The sequence below is a fragment of the Oncorhynchus keta genome, chromosome 7 (assembly GCF_023373465.1).
Source record: "Oncorhynchus keta strain PuntledgeMale-10-30-2019 chromosome 7, Oket_V2, whole genome shotgun sequence".
In the NCBI taxonomy this organism is placed as follows: domain Eukaryota; kingdom Metazoa; phylum Chordata; class Actinopteri; order Salmoniformes; family Salmonidae; genus Oncorhynchus; species Oncorhynchus keta.
Window position 1 is genome coordinate 40,798,105 of NC_068427.1, and position 12,327 is coordinate 40,810,431.

Genomic DNA, 12,327 nt, shown 5'->3' on the forward strand with positions numbered 1-12,327 from the left:
TGGTCCCTGGTCAAAAGTAGTGCACTACAAAGGGAATAGTGTACCATTTAGAATGCAGATGTGAGTTTCCTGTGATGTCAGCAGTCTCAGCCTCTGCCTTGTGGATCTGGGCCACTGAACATAGCTGCAAGGCCCCACCCAATAGCCTCAATTGAAAAATTGAATTTGTGCTCATCCTCCGCTAGCTAATCTGAGCTGTCTGTGTGAAGGATAGATTATATTACTGAAGACAAAGGCTATGCTCCTCGCTTCCTCCAGGACATTGATCCATGCACTCCTCTATCCAAAGAGTTTATTTTAGTTTTATTCATTATTTTTTTTATCACAGTTGTCATGTTTTTAGATATTATTAGATATAGTAATATGACAGGTTTTTAGAATGAATTCATGTCAAACTACATCTTTGAGTTTGACTATTTTATATTTCTGTTTTCTGGCAACATTTATCTCATGGTGATGATGAGGTATGTTCTGGACGAGAAGGTATGTCAAATTTTCACACCAACGGTCAAGTTACTTGTTCCCAGTCTGATTATTAAACCGTGTGAAGCTGCGTTTCCGGTCTCCAATTACCCTTCTGAAATGAGACAAAGTACTTAAGTTACCAGCTAAGGCCCGGTCTGGGTTCAGTTTCTACGGATTTGTAATGCATCAAAGTGATTAATTACACTCTAATTATGAGTTCTGTACTCCTCATCTCCCTCTATCTCACAGTTTCTCTCATACTTTCTCTCTCGCTCTCTCCCTCCATCTCTGTCCTCGTCCCTGTCTGTCTCCCTGTGGAACTGTCTCCTTGGTAATTAGTAAGTTTCTGTCTCGTTCAGAGCTTTGGGACATCTCCAATCCTCCAGAACATCTCATATCAGTCTTCTCCAGAAATAACACAAAAGCCGTGTGATTGCAAATATACGCTGTGACACTTAACTGATTAATGACTCCTTGAATCATCAGCAAGGAGATTCCACTTTCTGTCATTTTATTGATTCTGATTGTGTCTGACATCTTTGTGATGTCATGGACTGTAGTGTGTTTTGACTGTTGAACGCAGGCTGCTTGTCACCATGGGCCAGTTACAGTATAAACACTGTACAAGATTGTTCTTTCCAGAGGAGAGAAACAGCAGCCATAACAAGACATGGCGCTGAGATAAAGACAAAAACAGCGGCCCTTGCTGAGGTTACTCAACAACAAGATAGATATGTGTATCGCTGTTGCTAGAACAACCAGATCCAGCAGTGTATCACTAGACAATGTGTCCTTTATAGATCTACGCTTGGGCCTCCTTCCATAAAAGAAGTCAGCCTGGATCTGCCGTGCTGTATCAGTCTGGATAAAGTAGACAATGGGTCCTTTATAGATCTACACTTGGGCCTCCTTCCATAAAAGAGGTCAGCCTGGATCTGCCGTGCTTAATCAGTCTGGATAAAGTAGACAATGTATCCTTTATAGATCTACGCTTGGGCCTCCTTCCATAAAAGAGGTCAGCCTGGATCTGCCGTGCTGTATCAGTCTGGATAAGTCCAGAAGGAGTTACTATAGATAACCAACTGAACGTCTGATAGAGCATGTTGAAGCGTGAATGGTCAAACACTGTCCCTCCCGAGGTGAAAAGTGTGTATTGACACAGAATCATGCAGTTGTGATTAGAATGGGTAATAGTGTCCGTTCATGATAAGGTTGTGTAATGTGGTAGTGTGGACATAGGTTCTATTGCTCCCCTATTCCCTCATAATGATTTCAGAATCGGTTCAGTGTGAGCGATCTAACGACAATAGCCATTGTGGGTCATTATGAGCTTATGACTGACACATCAAGGAAGACCTGACAAGGCGAGATGTTTCTGTAGAGAGGGAGGCACTAGGCCCTCTGGGTCGTCACAAAGTGGATCAAATGTCTGTAATATAATTTACAGATGTCTGTCTTTCATCACATATCAGTTTACTCTCACTCAGTGTTCAGTCTGTGTGGCAGAATCCAATTTGTCTTTGTCTCCCGTGAGGCTCTGGCATATTTCTGTCATGAACAAACTTTCCCTGAGGTGCTCCTGTGAGGGAATAAAATATATCACCGAAAGTAGACCAAAACACGGCAGACTACTCTTTTCTTAGTCTCTCTGAGGCATATTTTATTTAACCCACTATGGTAGTGTATGTGTGTGTGTGTGTGTGTGTGTGTGTGTGTGTGTGTGTGTGTGTGTGTGTGTGTGTGTGTGCATGTGTGTGTGTGTGTGTGTGTGTGTGTGTGCCATCTCAGTTTTGTGTCACAGTGTGCGACTTTCATTAGGATTGCGTGTATGGTGCTCTACAATATGCATCAGAGCTGCTCTGTATGAATGTGTAAGTGCCATCTCAGCTTTTTCAGTCACAGTGAGCAGGACTTTCATTAGGATTCTCTTATGGTCTCTGTTCTGCTCTGCTCTGCTCTGTTCTGCTCTACTCTGTTCTGCTCTGCTCTGTTCTGTTCTCTTCTGTTCTGTTCTGCTCTGCTCTGTTCTATTCTGCTCTGTTCTATTCTGCTCTGCTCTGTTCTATTCTGCTCTATTCTATTCTGCTCTGCTCTGTTCTGCTCTGTTCTATTCTGCTCTGTTCTGCTCTATTCTGCTCTGTTCTGCTCTGCTCTGTTCTGTTCTCTTCTGTTCTGTTCTGCTCATTTCTGCTCTACTCTGTTCTATTCTGTTCTATTCTGCTCTGCTCTGTTCTATTCTGCTCTGTTCTATCCTGCTCTGCTCTGTTTTATTCTGCTCTGTTGTGCTCTATTCTGCTCTGTTCTGTTCTGCTCTGTTCTATTCTGCTCTGTTGTGTTCTGTTCTGTTCTATTCTGCTCTGCTCTGTTCTATTCTGCTCTGCTCTGTTCTATTCTGCTCTGCTCTGTTCTGCTCTGTTCTATTCTGCTCTGCTCTGTTCTATTCTGCTCTGCTCTGTTCTATTCTGCTCTGTTCTATTCTGCTCTGTTCTATTCTGCTCTGTTGTGCTCTATTCTGCTCTGTTCTGTTCTATACTGCTCTGCTCTGTTCTGTTCTATTCTGCTCTGTTTTATTCTGCTCTGTTCTATTCTGCTCTGCTCTGTTCTATTCTGCTATACTCTGCTCTGTTCTATTCTGCTCTGTTCTGTTCTGTTCTATTCTGCTCTGTTCTATTCTGCTCTGCTCTGTTCTGCTCTGTTCTATTCTGCTCTGCTCTGCTCTGTTCTATTCTGCTCTGCTCTGTTCTATTCTGCTCTGTTCTATTCTGCTCTGTTCTATTCTGCTCTGTTCTATTCTGCTCTGTTGTGCTCTATTCTGCTCTGTTCTGTTCTATACTGCTCTGCTCTGTTCTGTTCTATTCTGCTCTGTTTTATTCTGCTCTGTTCTATTCTGCTCTGCTCTGTTCTATTCTGCTATACTCTGCTCTGTTCTATTCTGCTCTGTTCTGTTCTACTCTGCTCTATTCCATTTTTCAAGTTCTGCTCTGTTCTGTTTTTCCCTGCTCTGTTCTGTTCTTCTGCTCTGTTCTTCTGCTCTGGTCTATTCTGTTCTTCTGTTCCCGCTCTGGTCTTCTGCTCTGGTCTTCTGTTCTCCTGCTCTGTTCTTCTGCTCTGTTCTGTTCCAGCGCCGACAGAGATGGCCGCCTCGCTTCGCGTTCCTAGGAAACTATGCAGTTTTTTGTTTTTTTACGTGTTATTTCTTACATTAGTACCCCAGGTCATCTTAGATTTCATTACATACAGTCGATAAGAACTACTGAATATAAGATCAACGTAAACTCACCATCAGTACGACCAAGAATATGTTTTCCGCGACGCGGATCCTGTGTTCTGCCTTACAAACAGGTCAACGGAATGGATCGCATGCAGCGATCCCCAAAAAAAACGACTTCGTAAAAGAGGGAAACGTAGCTTCTGGTCAGACTCAGGACACGGGCACATCGCGCACCACTACCTAGCATTCTTCTTGCCAATGTCCAGTCTCTTGACAACAAGGTTGATGAAATCCGAGCAAGGGTAGCATTCCAGAGGGACATCAGAGACTGTAACGTCCTCTGCTTCACGGAAACATGGCTCACTGGGAAGACGCTATCCGGGGCGGTGCAGCCAACGGGTTTCTCCACGCATCGCGCCGACAGAAACAAACATCTTTCTGGTAAGAAGAGTGGCGGGGGTGTATGCCTCATGACTAACGAGATATGGTGTGATGAAAGAAACATACAGCAACTCAAATACTTCTGTTCACCTGATTTAGAATTCCTCACAATCAAATGTAGACCGCATTATCTACCAAGAGAATTCTCTTCGATTATAATCACAGCCGTATATATCCCCCCAAAGCAGACACATCGATGGCTCTGAACGAACTTTATTCAACTCTTTGCAAACTGGAAACCATTTATCCGGAGGCTGCATTCATTGTAGCTGGGGATTTTAACAAAGCTAATCTGAAAACAAGACTCCCTAAATTTTATCAGCATATCGATTGCGCAACCAAGGGTGGTAAAACCTTGGATCATTGTTACTCTAACTTCCGCGACGCATATAAGGTCCTGCCCCGCCCCTTTCGGAAAAGCTGACCACGACTCCATTTTGTTGATCCCTGCCTACAGACAGAAACTTAAACAAGAGACTCCCACGCTGAGGTCTGTCCAACGCTGGTCCGACCAAGCTGACTCCACACTCCAAGACTGCTTCCATCACGTGGACTGGGACATGTTTCGTATTGCGTCAGATAAAAATATTGACGAATACGCTGATTCGGTGTGCGAGTTCATTAGAACGTGCGTTGAAGATGTCGTTCCCATAGCAACGATAAAAACATTCCCTAACCAGAAACTGTGGATTGATGGCAGCATTCGCGTGAAACTGAAAGCGCGAACCACTGCTTTTAATCAGGGCAAGGTGTCTGGTAACATGACCGAATATAAACAATGCAGCTATTCCTCCGCAAGGCTATTAAACAAGCTAAGCATCAGTACAGAGACAAAGTAGAATCTCAATTCAACGGCTCAGACACAAGAGGCATGTGGCAGGGTCTACAGTCAATCACGGACTACAAGAAGAAACCCAGCCCAGTCACGGACCAGGATGTCTTGCTCCCAGGCAGACTAAATAACTTTTTGCCCACTTTGAGGACAATACAGTGCCACTGACACGGCCTGCAACGAAAACATGCGGTCTCTCCTTCACTGCAGCCGAGGTGAGTAAGACATTTAAACGTGTTAACCCTCGCAAGGCTGCAGGCCCAGATGGCATCCCCAGCCGCGCCCTCAGAGCATGCGCAGACCAGCTGGCCGGTGTGTTTACGGACATATTCAATCAATCCCTATACCAGTCTGCTGTTCCCACATGCTTCAAGAGGGCCACCATTGTTCCTGTTCCCAAGAAAGCTAAGGTAACTGAGCTAAACGACTACCGCCCCGTAGCACTCACTTCCGTCATCATGAAGTGCTTTGAGAGACTAGTCAAGGACCATATCACCTCCACCCTACCTGACACCCTAGACCCACTCCAATTTGCTTACCGCCCAAATAGGTCCACAGACGACGCAATCTCAACCACACTGCACACTGCCCTAACCCACCTGGACAAGAGGAATACCTATGTGAGAATGCTGTTCATCGACTACAGCTCGGCATTCAACACCATAGTACCCTCCAAGCTCGTCATCAAGCTCGAGACCCTGGGTCTCGACCCCGCCCTGTGCAACTGGGTACTGGACTTCCTGACGGGCCGCCCCCAGGTGGTGAGGATAGGCAACAACATCTACTTCCCGCTGATCCTCAACACGGGGGCCCCACAAGGGTGCGTTCTGAGCCCTCTCCTGTACTCCCTGTTCACCCACGACTGCGTCGCCACGCACGCCTCCAACTCAATCATCAAGTTTGCGCATGACACAACAGTGGTAGGCTTGATTACCAACAACGACGAGACGGCCTACAGGGAGGAGGTGAGGGCCCTCGGAGTGTGGTGTCAGGAAAATAACCTCACACTCAACGTCAACAAAACTAAGGAGATGATTGTGGACTTCAGGAAACAGCAGAGGGAACACCCCCCTATCCACATCGATGGAACAGTAGTGGAGAGGGTAGCAAGTTTTAAGTTCCTCGGCATACACATCACAGACAAACTGAATTGGTCCACTCACACTGACAGCGTCGTGAAGAAGGCGCAGCAGCGCCTCTTCAACCTCAGGAGGCTGAAGAAATTCGGCTTGTCACCAAAAGCACTCACAAACTTCTACAGATGCACAATCGAGAGCATCCTGGCAGGCTGTATCACCGCCTGGTACGGCAACTGCTCCGCCCTCAACCGTAAGGCTCTCCAGAGGGTAGTGAGGTCTGCACAACGCATCACCGGGGGCAAACTACCTGCCCTCCAGGACACCTACACCACCCGATGTTACAGGAAGGCCATAAAGATCATCAAGGACATCAACCACCCGAGCCACTGCCTGTTCACCCCGCTATCATCCAGAAGGCGAGGTCAGTACAGGTGCATCAAAGCTGGCACCGAGAGACTGAAAAACAGCTTCTATCTCAAGGCCATCAGACTGTTAAACAGCCGCCACTAACATTGAGTGGCTGCTGCCAACACACTGTCATTGACACTGACCCAACTCCAGCCACTTTAATAATGGGAATTGATGGGAAATTATGTAAATATATCACTAGCCACTTTAAACAATGCTACCTTATATAATGTTACTTACCCTACATTATTAATCTCATATGCATACGTATATACTGTACTCTATATCATTGACTGCATCCTTATGTAATACATGTATCACTAGCCACTTTAACTATGCCACTTTGTTTACTTTGTCTACATACTCATCTCATATGTATATACTGTACTCGATACCATCTACTGTATGCTGCCCTGTACCATCACTCATTCATATATCCTTATGTACATATTCTTTATCCCCTTACACTGTTTATAAGACAGTAGTTTTGGAATTGTTAGTTAGATTACTTGTTGGTTACCACTGCATTGTCGGAACTAGAAGCACAAGCATTTCGCTACACTCGCATTAACATCTGCTAACCATGTGTATGTGACAAATAAAATTTGATTTGATTTGATTATCCTGCTCTGTTCTTCTGCTCATGTCTTCTGTTCTTTTCTTCTCTGTTCTATTCTGTTCTGCTATGCTCTGTTCTGGAGAAGGGAAAGGAGAGAGATGGAGGTTTACCCCAGTTGCAAACTCATGTGGGGGACCCGGGAACATGCCACAGGCAGGGAAAATCAAGCACATTGAAATCCCACATCCCTGTCAGCTCTGTACCAGCTCTGTCACAATAGACACTGTTTAACTCTGCCTACACTCTGTGATGTAATTAAATGTACTCCACCAACATCGAATCCCAACCCACAGGCTTCAGTTTAGTCCCTTCTTCAAGCTTTCTTTGTTTTATTGATTTGCTGGTAATTGTCATGTTTTAAGGTTCTCATCAGTTGCATGAGAACTGGCCACGTTTAATACAGCTAAGGCATGACTAACTAACCCTGGCCAGCCCTGCCCTTAAATACATAGCATGTCGAAGTGCAGAGTATTTTTTTATTTATTTTACCTTTATTTAACTAGGCAAGTCAGTTAAAGAACAAATTCTTATTTACAATGACGGCCTAGGAACAGTGGGTTAACTGCCTGTTCAAGGGCAGAAAGACAGATTTGTACCTTGTCAGCTCGGGGATTCGAACTTGCAACCTTTCGGTTACTAGTCCAATGCTCTAACCACTAGGCTACCCTGCCGCAGAATGGACATCGAATGCTTGTGCATCAGACTGGGAGCAGATGGAGCCTTCTATTTGTATGGAGAGACTTAGGTCACCCCGGCTTCTTCTTCTCTATTCACTCTACTGGGCTTGAATAGAGCTGTTGTAGAGTAGGCAAAGGAAAAGTAGGATTTTAATAGCCCGTCTCAGACTTGTATTTCTTTTTAAGATGTGCTGCTGTCTTCAGCCTCAAACAAAAACAGGAATATGGAGGAAACCATTCGTTCTCAGGTCAGTAAGATGGTTTAATTTTGGTTTATTTCCCGTGACATTTGCCAGTCTCTTTGACATACAACACAGAGTGGCAAGGAGTGGAATGATAGCTAAACAGACTGGTAACCAGACTAGAATAAAACACCATCAAATTATAATGAGATAAATATGCCCTCTATATTTAATGCCTTAAAGAAGTCCCCAACGACTAACAGTCAGTTATCCTCTGGGAGGTCTTTAACTGTGTTTCCCAAAGTACACTGGGTTCTACACGGGAGCCAGACTAGACTCATAATGACAGGGAGAGTTTTAATACAGGGTCTGACTAGAGCACCACAAAGGTTTAGTATATCTCTTAAAGCAATCAAGGTGCTTTGAGAGAGAGAGACACACACAGAGATAGAAAAAATATTTATCATTTTCCGTTGCCCTGTGAAGAGTAAGCAGGTATCTACTTGGAGGTATTGGGAGCTCAGATCTTATAGCAAAACCGTGTCTCAGCCATAGTAATATAAAGGCAATTAGTAAGGCAGCCAGACACGCAGACGCTTTGCCTCTCAGTACTAATAAGATGAAGAGTGCGTCAGAAAATGCCATTAGCAGGATGCTCTGCTCTTAAAGGCAATGTCCCTATCTGGTGATGACAGCATTAGCCTTACTAAAGACCCAATCAACTCAGATGTTACACAGACACGATGATGTGTCAGTAACTTACAAAACAATCCACAAGCTTCGTGACTACGAAGATAAAAGTTATACCCACCAAACCAGCGTTGCAAAGCACCCGATACACAATGTCACGTCTTCGTTTTTAATCCAAGTTTATTGAACACAGTCATTATGAAATACCAACAGTAGGCTATTAATCCATCATTTGCACAGTATGTTGTACCTCAGTCTCGCACACATCATAAAATAATATTCTCTTTTTCATATTCACTTTCTATTCATGGCCACATTTGATTTGAATATTTTTGTAATTATTTTGGTTACTGACAGGTACTTTGGCACAATACACAAAGTAAGGACTTGGAGTGTGGAAATGTGTTGGTTCTGACAGGCAAGGACAGGAACAGGGGGGACCAAACAGTGTTTGAGGAGAGTACAGAGTGCACAGACAACATCCATAAAGCACAGAGATGATAGGACGATGCTTTATATCAACCAATCAGTGACTGACTGTAAGAAGTCCACTCCAGGAGCTGTGCCAAAGTGTCTCAACTCACTGCACAGGAAATTACCTAATGTGTCCAGGAAGTCCTTCAAACCAATCAGACACCATCTGTCCTTCATGGCAACCAGCTTGTGATTCTCCAGCCAGATTGGATTTAGTAGATAAAGGGCAATGGAATCACTCTTCCATTTTTAAACCAGTCCGTCTGCAGGGTATAATTACGGTAGTTATATGAACTCTCATCTTGTCATCCGTGTACATTCCTATATCCTGTGCCTCTAGCTCCGCCTCCTATCAAACAGACTGATAGGACCAGAGATCCTCTATAATGTTATCCTTGAGACAGGCTTAGACAGGCCTCCCAGTCCCTCGCCTGGTCCATGATGTCTGTTCTGTAGTAGGTAGCAGCAGTGTTATGTGTATCTAAGTCTGTCATGGTTGGAGGTGGAGGTGAAGGGGGCCTCCTCTAGACCTCTTCTCCCTGGCTGGTGGCCTGGAGGTTGGGCCTGGCTACACCATGCCTTCACTGCGCTTGCTCCTCCACACCACTAGGGCAGTCATTAGCAACGTGACAAGGATGGGCACCACGATGAATGGCCCAAGGATACGGTTGGGCGGATCACGCAGCAGCCGTCCCGACAGGGAGCAGTCGTGGAAGTAGTGCTTGTGGATGCGGATGAAGAACTCGTCCACCAGCCGGTTGGGCCAGAAACAGTCCATCTTCAGGGCGATCAGGTAGGTGCAGTTGGTGAGCTCACCGTAAGGTCTGTAGGGAGAGACGGAAAGGAACAGTGGGAGGTCACATTAATGGAATGAAGACCAGGTTTATGTACCGTACATCCCAATGAGGGTAAATAATAGCCTACACCTTTGAATAGACATTTAGGACAGTTTGGGGTTCTTAATGGGTCTCCAAAGTGTGGCTTTTAAATTGAACACCAGTTTCATGATCTACAGTGTAATTTTAATTGAACCTTTTATTTAAGCAGGGAGCCATGCTGAGACCAAGAGCAGAACAGAACACATCAATAAACAACAATTACACCACATCTATATACATATCAATTACACTCTACATATCTATATACACATCAATTACACTCTACATATCTATATACACATCAATTACACTATACATATCTATATACACATCAATTACACTCTACATATCTATATACACATCAATTACACTCTACATATCTATATACACATCAATTACACTATACATATCTATATACATATCAATTACACTCTACATATCTATATACACATCAATTACACTCTACATATCTATATACACATCAATTACACTATCAATATACATCAATTACATACATATCTATATACACACATATCATCTATTACATCAATTACATACATATCTATATACACATCAATTACATCAATTACACATCAATACATATCAATATACAGTACATATCAATTACACTACATACATATCTATATATATCAATTACATCAATTACACTCTACATATCTATATACACATCAATTACACTCTACATATCTATATACACATCAATTACACTATACATATCTATATACACATCAATTACACTCTACATATCTATATACACATCAATTACACTCTACATATCTATATACACATCAATTACACTCTACATATCTATATACACATCAATTACACTATACATATCTATATACACATCAATTACACTCTACATATCTATATACACATCAATTACACTATACATATCTATATACATATCTATATACTATACATCAATTACACTATACATATCTATATACACATCAATTACACTCAATTACATATCTATATACATATCTATATACACATCAATTACACTATACATATCAATTACACTACACATACATATCTATCTATATACACATCAATTAGTATATCATATCAATTACACTATACATATCTATATACACATCAATTACACTATACATATCTATATACACATCAATTACACTATACATATCTATATACACATCAATTACACTATACATATCTATATACACATCAATTACACTCACATATCTATATCCACATCAATTACACTATACATATATATACTATATATAGTACATCAATTACACATCAATTACACTACACAGTTGAAGTCGGAAGTTTACATACACCTTAGCCAAATACATTTAAACTCTGTTTTTTTCAATGCTGACATTTAAACCTAGTAAAAATTTCCTGCATTAGGTCAGTTAGGATCACCACTTTATTTTAAGAATGTGAAATGTCAGAATAATAGCAGAGAGAATGATTCATTTCAGCTTTTATTTCTTTCATCACATTCCCAGTGGGTCAGAAGTTTACATACACTCAATTAGTATTTGGTAGCATTGCCTTTAAATTGTTTAACTTGGGTCAAACGTCAAACTTGGGCCAAAATTCACCCAACTTATTGTGGGAAGCTTGTGGAAGGCTACCAGAAACGTTTGACCCAAGTTAAACAATTTAAAGGCAATGCTACCAAATAGTATTTGAGTGTATTTGAACTTCTGACCCACTGGGAATGTGATGAAAGAAATAAAAGCTTAAATAAATCATTCTCTCTGCTATTATTCTGACATTTCACATTCTTAAAATAAAGTGGTGATCCTAACTGACCTAACGCAGGGAATTTTTACTAGGATTAAATGTCTGGAATGGTGAAAAACTGAGTTTAAATGTATTTGTCTAAGGTGTATGTAAACTTCCGACTTCAACTGTATATCTATGTGCACATCAATTACACTGTACATATCTATATACACAACAATACATTGAAAAGCAACCCCAAAACATGAAGAAGCTAAACACAAATCATATGAAACGAACACATTCTTCAGTAAAGGGGCCCTCTAACATCTACCTGGATTGCATTCATGGAACGTACTGTAGGCAATGTTCATTTGAAGTTAGGGAAGAGACTTTGAAAACGGGATACACACACTAATGGTGCAATCAACCGTCGTGTGCAAATCAATATTTTCCCTCATACAGCTCTTTGCGTGTGACTGTGCTCCCTAGTGTGTATAGGCCTGCTATGATTGAGAGTAATGACCCCTGGTAATGACAGAGGACAGATAGAGAGTGAAAAACACAGAGACACACATCCACCCTCCCCTCCTCCTGAACAAGAGCTCTCCCAACTCTCCTCAGAACATGCCCTCCATATGGCCTG

The 12,327-nt window shown here is 42.4% G+C and overlaps 3 protein-coding genes across 4 annotated transcripts in view; 1 reads left to right on the forward strand and 2 right to left on the reverse strand.

The window, feature by feature from the left end:
* Positions 1-12,327, forward strand: part of LOC118386372 (NEDD8-conjugating enzyme UBE2F-like) — a 214,716-nt gene that overhangs the window by 132,129 nt on the left and 70,260 nt on the right. The gene's annotated exons all lie outside the window — the stretch shown is intronic.
* Positions 1-12,327, reverse strand: part of LOC118386431 (band 4.1-like protein 5) — a 216,691-nt gene that overhangs the window by 63,081 nt on the left and 141,283 nt on the right. The gene's annotated exons all lie outside the window — the stretch shown is intronic.
* The window catches only part of ramp1 (receptor activity modifying protein 1), a 94,214-nt gene continuing 89,854 nt past the window's right edge, over positions 7,968-12,327 (reverse strand). The window contains exon 4 of one of the 2 annotated variants that reach the window (XM_035774088.2): positions 7,968-9,902. In XM_035774088.2, the coding sequence (XP_035629981.1) occupies positions 9,647-9,902 (256 nt within the window). In that variant the 3' untranslated portion in view covers positions 7,968-9,646. The remainder of the gene's footprint in view (positions 9,903-12,327) is intronic. The other variant, XM_035774087.2, reaches the window with a different exon arrangement.